This window comes from Trichosurus vulpecula, chromosome 8 (assembly GCF_011100635.1).
Source record: "Trichosurus vulpecula isolate mTriVul1 chromosome 8, mTriVul1.pri, whole genome shotgun sequence".
Lineage (NCBI taxonomy): Eukaryota > Metazoa > Chordata > Mammalia > Diprotodontia > Phalangeridae > Trichosurus > Trichosurus vulpecula.
Window position 1 is genome coordinate 88,893,912 of NC_050580.1, and position 23,205 is coordinate 88,917,116.

General features: G+C 40.5%; 1 protein-coding gene across 1 annotated transcript in view; it reads right to left on the reverse strand.

Annotated features, from left to right (window-relative positions):
- Positions 1-23,205, reverse strand: part of LOC118829577 (deleted in malignant brain tumors 1 protein-like) — a 185,857-nt gene that overhangs the window by 58,873 nt on the left and 103,779 nt on the right. The window contains 3 exon segments of the mRNA XM_036736542.1: positions 4,020-4,198; positions 4,200-4,326; positions 4,700-4,899. Of these exon segments, the coding sequence (XP_036592437.1) occupies positions 4,020-4,198; positions 4,200-4,326; positions 4,700-4,899 (506 nt within the window).

Sequence of the window (23,205 nt, forward strand, 5' to 3'; positions counted from 1 at the left end):
ATTCCTGTGCTCCCCCTTCCTTGGCCATCTCCTCTTTCCCTTGGTTTCCTGTAGTGCAACCCCTCTCTTTTCCTGCCGCCTTCACGGTCCAAGTCTCCTACCCTGCATCTCCTCCCATGGCCCCTCCCCCCCGGGTGACTCCTGCTCAGGTCCCAGCCAAGGGTCTTGTTGAGGTGCCTCCCTCTGTGGCCCCTTCTCCTGAAGGGACCCCTACTCAGGTTCTGGCCTCATTGCCTGTCCCTATTTCTGGCCCTGCAGTATCTACCATCATGGGCCCCACCCCCGAGGCAACTCCTACTCAGGTTCCAGCCTCTGGCCCTGCCCCCACGGCAGTACCTCCTCCCCTGGCCCCTCTCTCTGAGGTGGCTCTCACTCAGGTCTCTTTGGTATCTCCCTCTCTGACCCCTACCCCTCCTCAGGTACCAGCTGATCTTCTCCCTTGCCAGACAGATGCTCTGGCCTTGCAGTCTAATCTAGGTCAGCCGGAAGCTCCCAGCCCCTCCCTCACCAGAAGCGGAACTTCCTAAATCCTTCCCTAAGCTCCAGGTCCCATGGCACCTTCAAGGCTTTTTCCCCTGAGGAAAGTTCCTGCCTCTCCCACCGGGACAAGGAGAGTGCATGTTCCATTCTCCATTTCGGATCTCATTCAAATTAAAGAAAAACTATGGAGATACTCAGAAGATTCCACTGAGTTTACTGAGGGCTTTAGGGATCTGTCCCTACAATTTGAACTTTCTAGGTGGGATTTGAATATCCTTTTCTCTACCTGTTGTACCACTGAGGAGAAGAGGAGAATCTGGGAACACGCTCAATTCTTGGCTGTTGCCATGGCCAGGAAAAGACCCAAGGAATGCACCTCCAGGGCACCCCCTTGGAGGAAGCCCTTCAACTTGGGCACTGGGGAAACCTGCTTTCGATGCCACAAGGAGGGTCACTGGTCCAAGGAGTTGTGTTGGTAAGCAAAATGGGCTCCTTAGCACTTAGTTCAACTAAGTGCCCTTGAATAGTTTGGCTTTTGTTCCCTTTGACTAATTCAGTGTACTTCATTGAGCCTTACTAGGTGCTAAGCCCCAGGCCCAAACCCCTATTAGGTGTGAAACCTTAGTGGGTGTGGATTGGCAACTAAGGTGGGGCCCAAGGTGGGGCTAACTCCAGGGAGGGCCTAGTTTATATGTCTGGGACAGCAGAGGCTTTTAGACCACGTGGGTTTAAGTTGCCTCTTTGTGATGATTCTAGGTCACGTGGGTGAGTCGAATGTGTGACTCACCCCTGATGCTGAAAAAGATATAAAAACCAGGGGTTGGCTGTCTCTTCTCTGGAGCTCTTACCCACAGCCGTGGTGGCACACGTGATGCTGGGCCAGCCCCTGTTTTGAGCTCCCGGGCTGAACCTAGATGTTGGTAACTATGAATCTGTATTTGGTCTGTCTGTTGATGTTAGTAATTTGTTTGTAATTTGCTCTGTAGTTCAGTATGCTGATCTCTTCGCCTGAACTAAGTGAATGATATTTGTATGCTGAATTAAAGTAAGCTTGTCAACCCCTTCACCTTGCTTTCCTTAGTTAAGCAATCAAAAGAACCTGTGCTGTTGGCAGCTTTCTGGGTGCTGGCTGTGGGTGGATCTTACACCCCCACAGAAGCTGCTTGCCGGATTGTTGAAACAGGAGTGCCCCTCTAGGGTGCCCCTCTGGAGGAAGCTTCCAGGATTGATGCCTTCAGGACCATGCCCAGCATGTAACCGGGAGGTACATTGGAGGAAGGATTGTCCCCAAGGTTGGAAAAGTAGTAGAGCCTCCTCCCAGCACGCTGTCCTCCAGTATTCTCAAGACTTGGAAGGAGGGGAAAGCCTAGGGCTTGGCAGTGCTCCCACTTTCTCCACCTCTCTCACTTTATCACGGCTATGTTCTCTTGTTTTAACTAATTGCTCTGGCCCTAAATGCCCCTCGACCTATCGGGTCATGGGCGTCAAGGATCTGTTGTTTGAACACTCCTTCTATGTCCCTGCCCCCTTGTTGGGAAGGGACCTGATGGTGAAATTGGGAAGCCAATTTTCTCTAGTTAAACCTCATAACTCCCTTTTCCCTCTGTTTACCAGATCTCCCCATGTTCCCTCAGAGGTGTGGGAGAGGGTTGAGCCAATTGTTTGGGATCAGGGAATTCCTGGGCAAGCTACTTCTGCCACCCCAGCCATAGTTCCTCTCTATCACCTTCAATATCCAATTAATCCCAAGGCTTGGGAGGGACTGCAACCATTAATTGCCACTCAAGGCCCTGACTCACTCCTTCTAGAGTGGGACCCCTACCAAGCAAAAGCTTTTAAGACTTTGAAAACTAAACTGACCATCACTCCTGCATTAGCTCTACCTAATCTAGAAAAACCTTTCACTCCATATGTTGTTGAAAGGAGAGGACAGGCATTGGGAGTCCTAACCCAGTCCTTAGGACCTGACCCTAAGCCAGTTGCCTGTTTTTCAAAACAATTAAATTCTCTGGCTACTACAACCATTCCAATCAGCCCCTAGAATCTCTTACTCGCCAGAGCATCCTAGAAGCAGAGGGCCACCAGTGGCTGGCTAGCCACAGGCTTACCAAAAATCAAACCTTCTTCTTAGATACCCCCAACCTAATTTGGATGTGCTACACACTCCTGAACCCCAAAGCAGTGTGGTACACAGAACAAGTGATTAGGGGAGCTAGGTACAAAATAGTCATCTTTAATAACCTCCAGGAAAATTGTCCTTTTTCTGTACTCCTATACTGTCTGTCTGGTTGTTTGCTTAACCTCTTTCCCAGGTTTGTCTCCTCCAGGCTCCAAGCCATCAACTTCCAGATGACTACTCAGACTACATACCCCCGAACTGGACCCATCAAGGCAGGGACAGCTCTATGCCCCTTGCCAGCAGGAAGCAGTTTCAGAAGCTGAGACTTCATCCCTGACCCCAGAAGAATTTGGGTCTTATTTGTTTGAGGGGGGAATGATGAGGGCACAGTCTCTAGGAACCCCCTTGAATCTGAAATATAGTCTCTGGGAGCCCCCTTGAACTCTCCTTGAATCTTCCAACTAGATCTGGCCTTCCCCTAAGGCCATAAGCCTTACATTATCTTTAGGCCCAAATCTCTACCTAGCCTTGCCCTTTATTGTCCCACCCTTGATACTATCAATATCCATGCCTTCTGCTACTTCCCACCCTTAATCCTATTCTCTTGGTTCCTGGAGTCTGACCTCATCTCATCTTCCTTAGACTCCTCCTCAAGACCCTCCCTACAGCCCTCCTCTAGTCACCCCAGACCACCCCTCAATCCCTCCTACAATCTTTGTGTATATAATCTCCATCTTGCTTCCACGAAGGTGCTCAGATTCAATTATGGTGAATCCCTAATAAACTTTGTCTTTTCCCTTGGCTGAGAAAAAAAAAAGACTCCTGCCCATTTTTGCTGGTTCTGCCTTGTGAAGCCAAATAGAACAAATCTTAACCTCATCTACATGATGGTCTTTCAAATACTGAAGACAGCTATCATGCCCTCTGTTAGTCTTCTCTAGGTTAAAAACCACCATTTCTTTCAACTGGCCTTCATTTAAAATGAACTGGAGGTTTGCCGTCATTCTGATTGCCCTGCTAACTTGTTAATGTCCATACTAAACTGTGTGCTCAGAGTGAATGCAATTTTCCATATGTGGCCTGACCAGTGTGGAAATCTGCAGGACTATTTCCTTCTTATTCCTGTAAGCTATGCCTTTCTTTATAGAGTCCAAGATTGTATTACCATTTTTTTGGTCTGCTTCTTATGTTGTGGACTCTCATTGAGCTTGAAGTCCAGTACTATTCCCAGATTTTTTTTTCAAAATTGAATTGATGTTTAACCATCTTTTATTTGTGAAATTAATTTTTAAGCCCAAGTATAAGACTTTATATTTCTCTTTATCAAATTTTTGGTCTTCATAAATATGTGGGAATGTTATTCACTAGAGGGAAGTCTTCCAATTCAGAGATGGAGAAGACAGTAGGTAAAAGATGATACCTGAGCAGATGACACCAGCATCTTCATAGTGGTTGCAATTGTGGGAGAACCAGTCTCCGTGGGAACACTCCCACAGATGGTATTCATTCCCTGTACATTGTACACCATCTATTGCAATAGGTCCTGAACCTTCTCCAAAATAGGCATTTCCCAGGGCAGAAATAGCTCTCCCACAGTTGTCTGCAAACTACCTAAGCATTGTTTAGGTCCCAATCATCATCACAGATGATCCCTCATTTTCTGTCATGGTAGATCTCTACTCGACCTTCACATCTGTTGTTATTGCTCATCAATCTCAAGGAACCCTCTGGAAAACACATTGAGAACGATTGAATTGCTTGAGTTTTTATCTATTTTCATGTTTAGTGATCAGGGACAACACTTCTCCAGGAAGGTTTGGGAAGGGTCTATTATCCAAAGGGTATATCAGGAGGTGAATTATTTCATGATATTTCTAACCCTCTGCTCCATTTTGACTGAGAAGATGTAGTGTGTTGGAAGGGGCACCCTGCACATGGGAAATGAAAGGGATTCCCCAGTTTCCAAATTTAGTCATAAATGAAACAGAAGTACAATCATCAGTAATGGATAATTTGACCAACGACAGACCAAATAAATAAGAGAAGACAGGCAATGCATGATTTGCCCCATCCCAAACATTTGACCTGAATGCATTTTACCTTTGTAGATAGAAATATAGGAAGCAGAGAACCCTCGATCTGTGACACTGCCATCAGTTTTAAATACTACTGTCATTTGGTTGGATTGTGATGTTAGTGCATGGATGGGACCTTTGCAGAATCTTCCAAATGAAGGTGCCTCCAGTGAGCCATCAAAAACTTCAATGTAATCATAACTGCAGGAATTGCTAAATTCCACTCTATGGGACAGAAAAATAAACTGACAAAATTTCCTTTTCCACTAATCCCAGTTACATTCGAAGCCATGCCAATATTAGAGAATGACAGGGCTTCCTGCAGCATGCTTTGGCAGTGCCTATACTGTTCTCTCCCACATAATGGGAAAAATTTCCTTGAAGTCATCCCACAAGAAAAATGACAACAAACCACTGACTTAACTGAAAATATTTCCCCAACTGTTTTCACAGAAGCAATAAATTTAGAAGAATTCTTCATAGAGCATGGGTATATATCATTTTAAGGAATTAATGCTTTACATTATTTTTTAGGCATTGAACGTTTGCTATTTAAATGACTCAAATTAAATAATTTTATAGAATGAATGATCATTCTTTAAATGAATCCATTGCATCAATCCATATTTTCATGGATTAGCATTACATAAAGTGGGTTTTCCTACTAAGGTGTCTGGAAATGAGCTGAAAATGCTGTCAACCTACATTGTTTTCCTGTTGATCGAAGAATGTGTTCCAGATTACGCAAGTTTCCCAGGAAGCCTATTGGAGTACATCTTTGGATTCCAAGGTCTTCTTCTTCTTCTCTCCTTAGCATGGAATACTCCTCTACCATGATTAGGTGAAGCATTGGCCAATGCAGATTTAGAATGTATCATCTGAGTTGTGAACATGCTAAACTGTCAAACATTGATTAAAAAAATTGCTTTATTGATGCTTTTTGAACTTCATTGTTTTTTCTTCACCACAACAGAATTCTCTTTAGAAACACAGAAGTATATTTGAGAAAAAACACATTGACACATAGCCCATATGTGACAGTGTCTGTCTTGTTCACCCATAGTCATTCTTTTTACCAGGAGGAGGGAGAGATGTCATGACAGTTTTCCAAGGTAATGAGCTAAGTGTTCAAGTAAGATTGCTACTCAGAAAAAGGAAAATGTTGACTAGGGCTTATGTTAAATTGTATCAATAACTACGTCTAAACAGAACTACTGAAATGTGTGGATCACAAATTATAAAAGCATCTTGAAAATGTGTTTTTTCTTTCTTGAGAAGCAGATCGCTCCAAGGGGCAACAGCTGGATATGGGTTAGACAGCTAATCTATGAATGAAGTAGATATCCAGAGTCTCCTTTCTCTTTCTCAGAGAAAATCCCCTCATTTCTTCTGACTTCAGGCTGATTTATAAACCTCTTCCCCTCCCCAGTCCCTCTCCCTTATTCCCTGGACCTAAGAAGTAGTATTTCCGGGTTGCTAGCATCTTACAAGGACTACCCATGAGAAAAATGCCACCTGATTGGAGGTGAGGGTAATGAACCTCATAGTTACAAGAGGCCTTCTGCCTAGCTCAGAATCTTGAAACATCAAAGTCAGAAAGGGGACTTGTATGTTTACCCATGAGTTGGAGGCTACTAGCCTCAGCACTTGGATTGCCAGACTGAAGCTCAAGCTAACAGATATCTGGTTATTGAGGAAGGATTATACTATCACGTGGCTGGGCTTTTACTTACTGGAAATTATCAAAGACCGGCCTGATTTGGGAATCTTTTGCCACTTCTATTCCCTAGATGCAGTTCAGAAGGGTAGGATAGTGCCCAGGATAATATGGACTAGTAAATGATCCACTAGAATTGGCAAGGTGGCCCCCACAAATTACTTTCTTGCCTAAAAAATAAAAAGGGAAAAACTGTTATTTGTGAGAAATTGAGATGTTAGGTTGGTTTTTCTGTCAGTCATTTATTCTCAGACCATCTTTTCAGTTCCTGCTGTATCCTTGATATACATACATACATATATATTATATATATCTCACCATATACAAAATCCTATAGTTATGGTCTTTAATGTTTTATTGGGAATCGGCACTTAGCTGGTGTCCCATGTACCTACAGAGTAAGTGCTACAGAATAAGTCTCTGTTCTCCAGAGAATAAAACTCAAGGATGGTCCCATATTAGAGACTTGGTACAGATTCTTGGTCCATATGTCTATGGAAAAAATTACAGGATCTGCAAAGAGTAAGATGATGCATAATGTATGTATGTCCTTATGCATTTTGAGAAGACATTGAAAGGACTTTTGCTTTAGAAATCAGATGCCAAAGAGAACTTCCTGTATAGCTATAAGACTTAGCATCTGTATTCTGGTCTCCTCATCCTCTTCCTACCCAAACTGGACACTGGCCTGGATCTGCACTCTGAGTGAGGAGGCTTCACTTTATCTAATCCAGGTCCTGGTCCACCATCCCACTCCCTTGGCTATCTCCAAGGCATGCTGCCTTCTGCTTCATCCTCCACCCCGATTCTAACTTTTTTCTGGGGGGAGCAGGGCAATTGGGGTTAAGTGACTTGCCCAAGGTCACACAGCTAGTACGTGTGTCAAGTGTCTGAGGCAGGATTTGAACTCAGGTCCTCCTGACTCCAGGGCTGGTGCCCTACTCACTGTGCCACCTAGCTGCCCCCACCCTATTCTAACTCTTACTTTCTATGTGAATTGGCTTCCCCTTTTGGAAGTAAAGAAGGAAACATTTTAAAGTACCTGTTATGTGCCAGGCATTGCACTAAGTGCTTCACAGATATCACGATATCACAAATATCGCAATAATGCTAAGTTCCATTATTACCTCTATTTTAAAGTTAAAGAAAGTGAGGCAGACAGAGGGTAAGTGACTTGTCCAAAGTCACACCACAAGCGAGTGTGTGAGGACAGATTTGAGCTGGGGTCTTCCTGACCTCAGGGCCAGTGTTCTGTCTACTGTGCCATCTACTTTTATAATATAAGATCCTCCTGGGTTGGGGACTGTTTTGCTCGTTTGCATTTGTATTCCCAGCACTTAGCAAAATGCTTTGTACATAGTACGTGCTTAGTAAATATTTTTTTTTCGTTAATTAGTTATGAGATAATTAATTTCTGGTGACCTAAGTGAGAGATAATAATACACTGGCAAATTAACTACAGTGTTAGAGATGAAAGGTCAGCTTTGCTGGGTTAGATTTGCCTTTATAATAATGATGATGATAATAATAACAATAAATAGCTAATGTTTATATAGTATCTACTATGTGCCAGGCACTGTATTAAGTGCTTTATAAATATTATTTAATTTTATCCTCATAATAACCCTGAAAGATAAGTGCTATCATTACCCCCACTTGCAGATAAGTAAACCGAGGAAACAGAGGTTAAGTGACTTGCCCAGGGATCACACAGCTAGTTAAGTATCTGCAGCTTCATTTGAACTGAGGTCTTCCTGACACTAGGCCCTGTGCTCTAACCACCGAGCCACCAAGCTTTATAAACAAATTTATAAAAGTCATTTCACTGAATTTGGAAAAAAAAGCACCTTTAGAAACCACCCTTCCATCCTTTCATTACACAGGACAGGGAGTTGAGGGTTGTTAAGTGACAGCTTACATCAGAAATCCCAGTAGAGGCAAAGCAGAAACTAAAACCCAATCCTGACTCCCAGTCCAGCATCCTCTCCATTCTACTACTGGCTAAGATTGTGGGGGGAAAACCCCAACCAAACCTACCAAATGATGGAGGATTTGAATCTGAGTCCAGTAGCTTCTCTAGAAAGCAAATAATACCAAAATTAGATGATTCAAATTTATAGCCATGGGAGCAACAGGTGAATTAGTAATAAGATCCTAGATCCTCTATTTGAACCCAAACTCACTTTCTTTGTTCTGAGGCCAATCTCTCCTCATCGAAGGGGTGACCCTGTGAACTGTAAACCCCGGCCTTCACTGGGGCATTCCAGAGTCTGGCATGAGCTCCCCACTGAGGCCCTCCAAAAACCTATAAAAAATGGCTCTGAACCAATTCTAGAACTGCAGAACCCACAAAATAGCAGAGGGAAGCAGGGCTCCAACCCAGGACAGCCTGGATGGTCTCTGGGTGAGATCTACCCTGCACGGAGCTGGGAGTGGAGCGGAGCAGAGTCCAGCATGGGCGGTTGTGTTGGTAAGCAAAATGGCCTTTGTTTTCTTTGAGTAACTCAGTGTATTTCATTGAGCCTTGCTAGGTGCTGGGCCCCAGGCCCAGAGCCCTATTAGGTGTGGAACCTTTGTGGGTGCGGATTGGTGACTGGGGTGGGGCCCAAGATGGGGCTGGCTAAGGGGAGATGTTAACTCCAGAGACATGCCCTATTGGGTGTCAACCTAATCTATGTGGATGTGAACCTCCCAGGGTCCTAAGGGGAGGGACCAACTTGAGAACCAATCACCAGAGCCTGGGCTCTGGTCATTCAGACAACGCTTGATGATGTCAAAAACTCCATAAGAGGAGAGAAGACAGCTTGAAGATCCTTTTCTGTTGGAGCTCTACCTGCAGCAGTGGTGGCGAGTGTGACTCTGGGCCAGCCCTTGTTCCGAGCTCCCCGGCTGAACCTAGATGTTGGTAACTATGAATTGTATTGGGTCTGTCTGTTGATGTCTCTAATTTGTTTGTATTTTGTTCTGAAGTTCAGGGTGCTGGTTTTTTGCCCTGAACTAAGTGAATGATATTTGTATGCTGAATTAAAGTAAGCTTGTCAACCCCTTCACCTTGCTTTTCTTATTAAGGCAGATCAAAAGAACCTGTGCTTTCCCAGTATGCCGGCAGCTTTCTGGGTGCTGGCTGTAGGTGGATCTTACACCCCCACAGAAGCTGCTAGCCGGATTGTTGAAACAGCAGTGCGGACCAACCAGACCAGGAGGCAGGCTGAGCATGCCCTAGCGCCCTGAATCAGTGAGCTGCAGCAGTTACGAGACTTCTCAGCCCACAAACACCAAAGACAACAGAGAAGGTTAGTGGGAAAAGCTGCGGGAGTGGAAGGAGTTTGAGGTTCAGCCACCGCCCCGGGGGCAGCGGAGGTGGGGCAGCTACAGAACTAGAGCTGCAGTTGCTTCTGGCCCCAGGCCCACCTGGTGGGAGGAATTAAGTGGTGGATCTGAGCAGGAGTGCAGAGCCTGCTGAAGATCTAAGTCCAGTCTGGGTTGGGGGTTCTTGGGGAAGGAGAAGTGCTGGTGTGGCAGAGCTGGCGCATCCCCCCAAGCTTGGAACATAGTTCTCTTAACTCTACAAGCAGTCATACCCCGCTGAAAAACTCAAGGGTCAAGTTTGTTGGCTGGGAATATGGCCAGGCAGCGAAAACGCACCCAAATTCAGTCTCAGACTTTGGATTCTTTCTTTGGTGACAAAGAAGACCAAAACATACAGCCAGAAGAAGTCAACAAAGTCAAAGAGCCTACAAAAAAGCCTCCAAGAAAAACATGAACTGGTCTCAGGCCATGGAAGAGCTCAAAAAGGGTTTTCAAAAGCAAGTTAGAGAAGTAGAGGAAAAATTGGGAAGAGAAATGAGAGTGTTGCAAGAAAACCATGAAAAACGAGTCAATGACTTGCTAAAGGAGACCCAAAAAAATACTGAAAAATATACTGAAGAAAACAACACCTTAAAAAATAGACTAACTCAAATGGCAAAAGAGCTCCAAAAAGCCAATGAGGAGAAGAATGCCTTGAAAGGCAGAATTAGCCAAATGAAAAAGGAGGTCCAAAAGACCACTGAAGAAAATACTACCTTAAAAATTAGATTGGAGCAAGTGGAAGCTAGTGACTTGATGAGAAATCAAGATATTATAAAACAGAACCAAAGGAATGAAAAAATGGAAGACAATGTGAAATATCTCATTGGAAAAACCACTGACCTGGAAAATAGATCCAGGAGAGATAATTTAAAAATTATTAGACTACCTGAAAGCCATGATCAAAAAAAGAGCCTAGATATCATCTTTTAAGAAATTATCAAGGAGAACTGCCCTGATATTCTAGAGCCACAGGGAAAAATAGAAATTGAAAGAATCCACTGATCACCTCCTCAAATAGATCCCAAAAAGAAATCTCCTAGAAATATTGTTGCCAAATTCCAGAGCTCCCAGATCAAGGAGAAAATACTGCAAGCAGCCAGAAAGAAACAATTTGAATATTGTGGAAACACAATCAGGATAATCCAAGATCTAGCAGCTTCTACATTAGGAGATTGAAGGGCTTGGAATATGATATTCCGGAGATCAATGGAGCTAGGATTAAAACCAAGAATCACCTACCCAGCAAAACCGAGTATCATGCTCCAAGGCAAAATATGGATTTTCAATAACATAGAGGACTTTCAAGCTTTTTTAGTGAAAAGACCAGAGCTGAATAGAAAATTTGACTTTCAAACACAAGAATCAAGAGAAGCATGAAAAGGTAATCAAGAAAAAGAACAAGAAAAAGAAATTGCAAGGGACTTACTAAAGTTGAACTTTTTTGTTTACATTCCTACATGGATAGATGATGTATATGATTCATGAGACCTCAGTATTAGGGTAGCTGAAGGGAATATGCATATATATACATATATGTTTATGTATTTATATGTATATGTGAGTGTGTATGTATGTATATATGTGTGTATGTATATATATATATATACAGAGAGAGAGAGAGAGAGAGAGAGTGGGCACAGGGTGAGTTGAAGATGAAGGGAAGATATCTAAAAGAAATAAAATCAAATTAAGGGATGAGAGAGGAATATATTGAGAGAGGGAGAAAGGGAGAGATAGAATGGGGTAAATTATCTTACATAAAAGTGGCAAGAAAAAGCAGTTCTGTAGGAAGAGAAGAGAAGGCAGGTGAGGTGGAATGAGTGAATCTTGCTCTCATCAGATTTGACCTGAGGAGGGAATACCATACATACTCAATTGGTTATCTTACCCCACAGGAAAGAAGGAGGAAGAAGATAAAAAAAGGGGGGGATGACAGAAGGGAGGGCAGATGGGGGTGGAAGTAATCAAAAGCAAACACTTTTGAAAGGGGACAGGGTCAAGGGAGAAAATTCAATAAAAGGGGATAGGTTAGGAAGGAGCAAAATATAGTGAGTCTTTCACAGAGTATTGTGGAAGGGTTATACATAATGATACACATGTGGTCTATGTTGAGTTGCTTGACTTCTTAGGGAGGATGGGTGGGAAGGGAAGAGGGAAGAGAATTTGGAACTCAAAGTTTTAAAAACAGATGTTCAAAAACAAAAAAAAAGTTTTTGCATGCAACTAGAAAATAAGATACACAGGCAATGGGGCGTAGAAATTTATCTTGCCCTGCAAGAAAGGAAGGGAAAAGGGGATGGGAGGGGAGTGGGGTGACAGAAGGGAGGGCTGACTGGGGAACAGAGCAACCAGAATATACGCCATCTTGGAGTGGGGGGGGAGGGTAGAAATGGGGAGAAAATTTGTAATTCCAACTCTTGTGAAAATCAATGCTGAAAACTAAATATACTAAATAAAAAAAGAAAGAGAGAGAAAAAAGTGAAGGCCGGTTTGCTTTTTTTCTGGGTGGGTCAAGGTGCTATATAAGCTCAGGTGCACCTAAGGCTAGTTGCTCTCATATCTGAACCTGGAATCTCTAGCATTATCATTATTCCTTAAGGTCCTTCTTTTGCCTTATGAAATGAAGAGAAGGCAGAAATGCTCCGTTAAGACTTAAGAGAATCTCCAAGGTTCCTTCCTGCTTCAATATTTTGTGATTCGTTCTTTTATCTGGATGGGGGAATTCAGTAGTAGAAATTAACTTATCAAGTTGGGATAATGACCCATTTTCACTTATTATTCTGTTTCCAAAACTAAATAAACCCTGAGGAAATTTTTTGCCAAGGAAAATTATTTTCAGATTGAGAAGTAAAGGACAAAAATTGTCAACATGGAGTTGAAACCTTTGATAAATGCAGTAGTTTGTAAAAGATGCCCTGCTTGTCCTTGCAGTGTTGAGGTTCCTAGGTTTGGGTGAACTGCATACCAGGGTTTGGGGTGGGATTGCTTAGTAGGGCTGACAGTGATGTTTAGAAGCTTTTAGAGATGAAGGAAGCACTGTGATGGTGGCAAAGGACTAATGTCCCATTTTAAAATGGGAAGAGAGTGGTGATTACAAATTACAGGCCATTGAGTTTGACTTCTATTCCTGGAAAAATTATAGAACTTACTGATAACGGGAAGGCTTGTGAATATTTAGGAAAGGAAAAAGTAATCACTAAAAGCCAGTACAGCTTCAGTAGGAACAGGTTATGTTATACTAACCTCACAAGGTACACACAGTACTATAATTTTAAATAGTTGTTATTGAAAAGAGACTAGGACCTTTTCAAAAAAGGGAGTTTAAATTGAGAGCAGATGGATCTAAGAAGGATCCTGTGGAAAAAATGGAATGCAATTTTAAAATTTTTATCACACCCAGCTAAGCTATTGATCAGGAGAGAATATTGATTAGGAAAAAGAGAAAAACAAGGACTTCTACTCAAACCCAGAAAAGACTTAGCTGACAGGAAATTTGATGATTAATCAGGGGAAATACACCCTTTAAAGTATTTTATGTTTATGTGTGCAGTCATCTAAGTTGTGTCCTACTCTTTGGGACCCAATCTGGGGTTTTCTTGGCAAAGATCCTGGCATGGTTTGCCATTTCCTTCCCCAGCTCATTTTACAGATGAGGAAACTGAGGTACGCAGAGTTAAAGGAGTTGCCCATTTCCTCATCTGTAAAATGAGCTTAGGCTAGTAGAGACTCTTCATGACCCCATTTGAGGTTTTCTTGACAAAGATACTGGAGCGGTTTGCCATTTCCTTCTCCAGCTCATTTTACAGATGAGAAATTGGGGCAAACAGTTTAAGTAATTTGTCCAGAGTCATACAGCTAGTAGGTTTCAGATTTGAATTCAGGAAGATGATTCTTCCTGACTTCAGGGCCTGACACTCTATCTATCATGCCACCTGGCTGCCCCAAAAGTGCTTTATACATAAGTATAATTTTGTTAGACAATCACATCATCACATAATGATTTCTTCTTCTTGTATCGTCATGACAGGAGAGAAAAAAGGAAGTCAAAACCAGCATAGCAGAGATCTTTTCAGCAGATTAGGAATACCAGGAAAGGTATCTCTTTAATTAGTTCTACTAACCTAAGGAGAATCAATAGAACACCAGTGGTAATGATGAGGAGACTTTAGAAGCACAGTCAGTACAGTAAGATTGTCACAAAATGAGGGGAAAAGGAAGAACTGAGAGCAGTGGAAGGAACAGCTCATTGTATCTCCCACCTCATATCTACTCTGGAATATTTACTCATTGAAAACGGCGTAACTGCCTGAAGCAGTTAAAGCATTCTCTCTCTATTTCTCTTCCCTCTCTCTCTCATTCTCTCTCTTTATCTCTGTGTTTTTTCCCCTCTGTTTCAGCTTTTGCTGAACGCATATAATTGGATTTGTGTGTATTAAATACATCTATGAATGATTCTGTTGTACCTGAATTTAAGCAGAGCACTGGGGGAAAAACATCATGCTGGAGAGGTGGGATAGATACTAATACAGTTATCAGCCTCAATACCTGAATGGTCAGACTGCAGCTCAAGCTGATGAATATCGGGTTATTGAGGGGTGATGATATTACCAGATGACCAGGGTTTTACTTAGTGCTGGTCGTCAATGATCAAACTGATCCTGGAGTTTTTAGCCACTTCTATCTCTCAGATGCAGTTCAGGAGGTAAGGATAGCTTTCAGGATAGTTTGGACCATAAGAACCATAAGAATTAAAAATGTGCCCCCACAATATTTTACTTTCTATAAAACAAAAATGGGAAATTATGTGATGTATAAAAAGTTTGAGAGACATAGTTTCTGGGTAATTAGTCATTTTATTAATTATGCTAGCAGATAATCAATAAAAGGAGTCAGTAGAACTCTTAAATGCCAAAGATCCCTCATGGAACCCACTCAATGTTTATGTGCTCTTGGAAGAGTGAGTGTTCCTGATGGTGGCAATCAATTCTGATTGGGTAGCAATTAATGAGAAGAAAGAATATTATAATGAGAGGTGGGTCTATTCCAGTGAGGGGCTGGGGCATATGATTCTGATCACTCTTGCTTCCAGACCACCCCTAGTCTCAGGCAATTTAGACAAAGGATCTACCCCTCTGCTGAAACCTGCCCAACTGGAACACAGTGGGCTGAAATTCACTTTAGATTAAATTCTTTGTAAGGTTCTCCAGTAACAATCCTAAAATTTCATCTCATTATCTGTTCTGCCCTTCTGAGAGCCAAGTTTTGACCTAATCTTCAAATGCGGAAGGGAAAAAGTCCTGGATCTTCCCAATATTAACAATTAATTACTTAATAATAATTTCTCTCAATTAGTATTTGTTGTTAGGGTTTTTTGTCAATTATTTCTTTTCTGAATATTTGTTGAGTTCGTGCTGTATTCTTGTAACTGTATTAATTTGTGTCACCCTATGCAAAGCACTATGGACATAGTCTTTAATACTTTACTGTAAATCAGCACTTAATTCATGTGCCAAGTGCATGTGGGGCACTTCAGAATAAGTCTCTGCTCCCCAGAGGATAACATTCAAGATGGCCCCATGTAATAGGATGGGTATAGATTCTTAATCTATAGACAATACTTATAAAAATGATAATCATAGTAACTGCAAAGACTATAGAATGATGCATAGAACATATAAGGTTTTATTAATTTTGTGATGAAGCTGAAATGACTTTTGTATTAGGCATCTGTACTGAAAGATGAGAACTTTACAGCCTTTTCTAAGACATGCCACTTGCATTCTGGCATCCACTTCTTCCTCCCATGAGTATTGGTTGGGTCTGTTCAGCCTGGAACAGGGGCTTTGATTAAGAAGGCTTTACCCCCTGTTACCCTGGTCCAAGTCCCACAATACCACTTTCCTGGCTATCTCTAAGTCACACCACCCTCTGCCATACCCCTGGCCCCACCCTCCAAATTTTGTTCTTTCAAATGTGTTCGTACATATATATATATATGCATATATATATACATATATATATTAAAGAGTATAAGGTACTAGAAGGGTAGGGACTATCGTGCTTATTTATATTTGTGTCTCCAGGAATTAGTTCAGTGCTCAGCATACAGTAAGAAAATAATAAATTTTTTCTCATTCATTCATTTCCAATGATCTAGGTCAGAGATAAGCACACAATGGCAAGAGAACATTAATTATGGTGTCAGAGTTGAAAGGCTAAATTTGACATTCTTCCTGAAATCAAGTCTTACTGAGCTGTATTTCCCTTAATAAAAGTTATTTAATTGAATTTGGAGCTAGGAGTATTTTTGGAGATTTCCTCCTTCAATCCCTCCATTACACAGGATATGAAACCAAAGCTAGGGGTTATTAAGTGTCTTTTCTCAGGTCATAAAACACAGTAGAGTCAGAGCAGGAACTAGAACCCAAATGTCCTGACTCCTAATCCAACATCTTCTCCATGCTACTGCTGTACCTAAAGACCTTGGAGAAAACTCGGAAAAATACCTACCAAGTTTAAGGATAAAGAATAAGGATCTGGGTCCAAAAGTTTTTCTGGGGGGAAAAAGCAATACAAAAATTAGGTAACACAAATTCATAGCCATTAGAGCAACAGGTGAATCAATAATGAGATGCCAAATCAGAATTTTTCACAACTCATAAATTCAGCCCAAAGTCATTTTCTCCCAAGCACAGGTATTTTTCTGCTCAACTGAGGGATGAACTGCACGCTCTGTTCTGAATTCAGAAGCCTATTTTTGGTGGGTATGTTATCAAGCAAACCATCTTCACTTTTCCAGAATCTCCAAGAGAGGCTTTAACAGCCAGTGCAATCGATTTACATCCTTCTCCTCCTCCTTCATGGTTCCATCTTTAAAAATAAGCCTAAGCAGTCACAAATTCTTAAGGGCAACCAACCCTTCATGCCACTTAATGAACGTTTCAGCAATAGACAGGGAGGTAGTTTATATCTCTACAAAACAATTCTTTTGACATAAATGGAGATAACAGCTTCCATTTAAAAAAAATGTCCAAGTGTCAAGTAGGAAGGGGATATGTGGAGATGTTTTAGAAGATGTCTAGCGTATCACAAATGGGAGGCATGGGAGTGTTGTTACTGCTTCTTCATACTTTTAGGTTCCCCCAAGTCCTTTTCTGCCAGACATGCCAGAGTGAGAAGGGTAAGAGTGAAGAGGCTTCCTAATGTTGTCATTGAACTGCACTGAGCTATCCAAGCCTTTTATACCCACTCTGTATTCACAATCCTTGAGGATCATGCCAAGTATGCTTTACTTTGATTATTCTCTGCTTGACATTTCTATACAACCCAGGCAATGGGATAGTGTGACAAAACCACAGATGTGCTCAGGGTTATATGTTGCCTGTGGCTGTCAAAGTGTTTTCTTCCTTTGATACTCATGCCTCTCCATACCCCCTAATGCCCATGCACATGGACACACCCACACACCCACCCACCCCCCCCCCACACATTTGCACATGGAGGGTTTCAGCACTGTGGAGATATGAGGGAGGGAGCGTAACCACTTTTTCCTCTGAGTCACTTATTTCAGAAGGATCAGAAGTTGTTTCTGGAGCTCAGCAGGCCAGGTTATTACTTGAAATGTGGGCCTGATGATCTGAAGTTGAGGTGATAGGGGTAGCATTCAAGGCTGAATGGGAAAAGGAGAAGTAGAATGTTAGCAGAGGAAGGGGCTTTAGAAGCCAGCTAGTTCAGTGCCTTCCTCCTGAATGAGGGTTTGCCCAGGTTCGCATAATCATTTGGTGGTAGAGCCACACTTCCAATCTGAGTCTCTTGATTTCTTCTTTCAGATTCTAGATTTGAAGGTTAGTCTTTTGGGGGGAACAGCAGATCAGGAAGCTGTATAAGGGAATGGAACATTCATTTATTAAGCACCTGATATGTATGGGGTGCTGTGCTAAGCACTTTACAAATATTATCTAATTTGATCCTCAGAACAACTCTGGGAGGTAGGTACTGTTACTGTCCTAATTTTACAGATGAAGAAACTGAGGCAGAGGTTAAGTGACTTGCCCAAGGTCATCAGCTAGCAAGTGTCTGAGGTCATATTTGACCTGATTCCAGGCCTAGCACTTTATCCACTGTGGCACCTGGCTGCCTGTGATGTACCTAAAGGTCAAAATTGCTTCCCCTTTTCTCCTCTGTCATCACCATTGCTTTATAACAGTTAAAGTAAAGATAGACTGAGGCACAAAGTTCCAAGCATGATCAATTTATTAGTAAAGTGAGAATTTATCAATAAATAAAATCTCAGCTTCCTTGGCAAAGCTAAGACCCTAAATGAAGGGTTGGCTCTCTTGTTTTGGAGGAACACAGAACAAAGAATAGGATTTCACAGGTGAAGAATAGGTTATGATTGGTGAAAAGAGCTTGACATCATGAATGGTTACAGAGCTGCGGCATGGAGAACTATATGATAATTTGAAAATTGGGAATGAGGGGCTAGCAACAGCCCCCTCCTTCCCTTTTGTGACTAAGAAATGTTCATTGTTTGAATCTACCTGCAAAGTTAGAGCTAGTGGACCAGACTTCTTTGGATGGCAAACCAGACATCCTTGAAGGATAGCTTGGTGGTATAAAGATACTAGGCCAGACTGTCTGGTGCTCACTCACATCCCTCAAGCGTAACAGAATTCTTTGAGGCAGGGATAGAATGGTGGTTAGCAGGAGAACTGGACTTCTAAACTTAACTCCTCACAGTCCAGCTGAATTTCTGAATTAGGTTCCGAGACAAAGAAACGTGACTCAGGCAGTAATAGGACAAAATTAATTGTAAATAGGATCAATTCTAAAAAGTTACAGAATCATTCTCATCATTTCGGATTCATTATGGCACTTCCTATGGCATGAGAGAATGTTAAAGCTGGACAAGACCCTAGAGATTATCTAATCTTACTCATTATTTTACAGATGAGGGAACTGAGGCACAAGGCCACAAATGGTCCAAAGTTAAGTGATTTTAGGTAACACAGCTAGAAAGTAGTAGGCATGAAATTTGAAACTAAATTCCTTAATTTCAAATCAAGCATTCTTTCTTCCATACTTTTTCAGGGGGCAAAATGTAGCATAGTGTAAAATTGTTGGATTCGGGGTCAAGAGATGTGAGTTTTATTTTCTGCTCAATCACACAAAATCTAAGTGTCATACAAAAGAGGAGAGAGCAGGAGGAAGAATACAGAGGTCCAGAAGAGGGGACCAGAAATGTACCCTGGCCTGGAGAAAGGAATCTTGAAGAGCTGCAGGCCCTTAGGCAAGCCTCTTTCCTGCTTCATACTTCAGTTTCCTCTTCAGGTTAAGTAGGAAAAATGTAAAATACTGCCTTAAGACTAAAAATCGAAAATAATCTCTGAGGCCCCTTCCAGCTTTAACATTCTTTTGCCTGATTAAGGGACTTTATTAGAAGAAATTAGCTTATGAAATGGGCATGCCCCATAATCATTTATTATTCCTTACTAAAGAGCAGGCCCTGAAAGAATTCTCTACTAAGGATAATGATCTTATTGAGAAGGAAAGGACAAGCATCGTTGAGAGCTTTGAAATCCTAGACAAATGAAGAGGTTTGTAAGAGATCTGTTTACCCTTGTTGAATTCATCCCAGAGTTCTGAAATGGCTAAAAGATGTAATTGCTACATGGGGCTGTCAGTGATCTTATACTGATAGTAGAGGACAGGAAAGGTTCTGCAAAAGTAGAGAATGGAAAGTGTCCCATTTTTTAAAAATGGGAAGAAAGTGGGCCATTGAGCTAGGTTTTTATTCTTGGAAAAATTCTAGAATTCACTGTCAAAAGGAATGTTTGTGAGTTTTTAGATAGTAAAGTAAATAATCACTGAGAGCCATCAGAAACAGGTTATTCCAGATTAATGTCTTTTGATTTTAAAAAGTGTTAGTCCACTGATAGTTTAGGTAAATGTTATAGACATAGCATATAGTGCAGTTGCATTTTAGATTCTAAAGTCAACATGTGAAGCAACAAGTCATGGTTAATGAAAATTACCTTTGAAAATCCTTTGACTTGTCCATGACGTAATATATAGTACTGTACCTTTAAGGAAATGTAGCTGGAAAGAGGTAGAGTCTCTGTAAAAGAAGGGAGCCCACATCCAGAGAAAATGAATCTTCCCCAGCCCTTCTTTATTCCAGTGCCTTCCCTCTCTTAATTATTTCCTATTTATCCTGGATTTAGTTTGCTTGTATGTATTTGTTTACATGTTGTCTCCCTGATTAGACTGTGAGGTCCTTGAGAGCAGGAACTATCTTTTGCCTCTTTTATATTTTTATCTCTATCACTCAGCACAATGCCTGGCATAGAGTAGGTACTTAATAAATGCTTATTGATTGATTGACTGATCTAAGATAGTTTCTATCAAAAAAGTTGAATGGGAATTTTAAATTTCAATCCTCCTGGTCAGGATATTGACTGATCGGGAGAGTGGCAGGAACGAGGACTTCTATTCAAATAGAAGGAAAAAAAACCAAATGGGTAAACACTTTGCTGGAAGGAAAATTCATGATTTAGAGAAATTACAGTTTTGAAAGTGCTTCACACATAAGTGGAATTCATCATATCAGAGAGTGATGACACTGCCACACAAGGATTTCTTCTTCCTGCTTCATTTTGAGGCTAAAAAAATGATACAGGGAAGTTAAGGTGAACACATTAGGGACCTTTCTGATGACCAGGAAATCTTGGAAGTCCTGCTAAGGTGGTCTTTTTAATTAAATCCATTAATTGAAGTTGAATGAATCCACTGTCTGAGGGCATGATGAAGAGATTCTTGAATCACACAACAGAGGGACATGTTTACTCTGTGAGAGGCAATTGGGGATCTGAGAATGAAGGAAGAATCAATTAATATCTCCATCTCATGTCTAGTCTGAAGCATAGGTTCACCAGGTAGATAAAATTGTAAATTTTGAATAGTTATTTCTCCCTTACACACATATATAGCTAAATTCATGTAAATTAAGTACATGTGGAGTGGAATCTCTAAACTATAGGCCAATGAGCCTGGCTTCCATTCCTGGATAAATTCTAGAATGAATTTTCTTTTTTTTTCAAATAGTTTTTATTGATGTCTTTCTCCAGTCTCTCTCTCCCTCTCCATTCCTGAGAGCCATCCCATATAACAAATAGTATTTTTAAAGACAAAAATAAAAAAAGAGGAAATGATAAATGATAAACACATCAAAAAATCTAAAAATATGTACAGTTTGCAACACTTCTGCTTCTGCAAGGAGTGGGGTGGGAATATCTTCTTATATCTCTTCTTTTGAACCATGTCTGTCATTCATAGTTTTGCAACACTGTTATAGTTATTGTGTATATTATTTTCTCAGCTCAACTTACTTTACTCTATATCTGTTCATGTAGATCTTCCATGCTTCTCTATATTCATCACATTAATCACTTCTTACAGTAAAGTAACATTCTACTATGTTCATGTACCATAACTTGTTTGGCTATACCTCAATCAATGATCATCTACACGGTTTCCAATTCTTTACTAGCACAAAAAATTTGTTGTGAATACTTTGGTATTTGGATTTGCTTCTTATCAATGACCTCCTTGGGATATATGTCCGGTAACGGAATCTCTGGGTTGAAGGGTATGGACGTTTTAGTTACTTTATTTGCATAATTTCAAATTGCTTTCCAAAATGTTTGTACCAATTCACAGCTCCACCAAAAATGCCTATCTTCCAACAACCTCTCCAATATTGATTCTTCCTATCTTTGCTGATTTTCAAGGTATGAGATGAAACCTCAGGGTTGTTTTCATTTGTATTTCCCTTATTGATAATTTGGAACACTCTTTCATATGGTTATTAATAATTTTTGCAGTTCTACTTTTGAGAACTGTTTGTTCATATCTTCTTACCAGTTATCTGTTGGAGAATGGCTGTTGGTCATATCTACATATCTCTCTCTACATTTACCTGTTAATTGCTCATTTTTCGGATTCTAAATTCTTAATAGAGAAATTTTTGCATGTGCAAGATTTTTTTTCTTCATTTGATTACTTCATTTATTATCTTAGGTGAATTAATTGCGTCTATGCAAGAATTTTTCAGTTTCATGTAATCAAAGTTAACTATTTTAGCTTTTGTAATTTCCTCTATCCCTGATTTGGTCGAGAACACATTTCTTACTAAAGTTGTAAGAGGTATATCATCTTCTTTCCTTCCATTTTTAAAAAAAAGTATGATCATTAATATTAAGGTTTCATATATATGTATATTTGGAATGTATTGTGGAATACGCTATAAGGTGAACATCTAAGCCTAATTTCTACCAGACTGCTTTCTAGTTTTCCCTAAGTAATTTGTATTCTCCACTTTATTGAACACTGGGTTATTAAGTTCTATTGTTTCTTGTTTTCCCTTGTCTAGTCTGTCTCATTGTTTTACCTCTCTATTTTTTAGACAACACCATCTGGCTTTGATGATTTCAGCTTTATAATATAGTATGGGGTCTAGAATTGCTATTATGCATTTAACCTTACCTCTTTTCATCAGTTCTCTTGATATTCTAAATCTTTTGTTTTTCCAAGAAAATGTTTTTAAAAATTATTTTATCAGGTTCTACCAAGTATCTACTTGTCATTTTGATTGGTAAAGGATTAAGATGTAAGTTAACCCTGGTAATACTGTCATTTTTATATGTCATATTGACATGGCCCACCCATGAGCATTAAATATTCTTCCAGTTATTAAAATTGTTTATATTTTTACAGAACACTTATAATTGATTGTCTATAAGTCTTTTGTGTGCTTTGGCAGGTTGATATCCAGATTAATGGGGCTTCTCTTTCCATTGTTGTATTTTGGGTTTTGTTATTATTTTAAAATGTAATTTCAAAGTTTGAATTGTGAGTATTTAAAAAGGAAAACAGTAATCTTGAAGAACCAGTATAGTTTCATCAGTGTCAGCTCATGCCAGATTGGCATAATTTCATTTTTAAAGAAGTGTATTAGAAGAATGTTACAGTCGTAATATCCACTGTAGCTGCATCTCATGCTGGGTTGTTTTAAAGTCAATATATAGGATACCAATGAGTATGGTCAGAATTACCCTTGAAAGTCCCTTAAATTACTTACAAGTACACTATAGTATCTTTAAGTATTTGTAATGGAAAAAGGCCAGAGTCACTTTAAAAGAAGGACATCTATATGAAAAAGTAGCTGCATATGAGATGGTTACTTGAGTATACATTTCATCTTTTACTACACCCTGCTAAACTATGGCTCACATGAAAGCTTGGGACCAAGACGTACCCAAATAGAAGAAACAAAAACAGGTAAAGACTTAGCTGGCAGGAAAACAGAAGATTAGAGAAAAATATGCTTTTAAAAGGACTTCGTTTAAGTTTAACTAAAGGGTAACCATATCCAACATAACTGTTTCTTCTTATTTCATTATGAG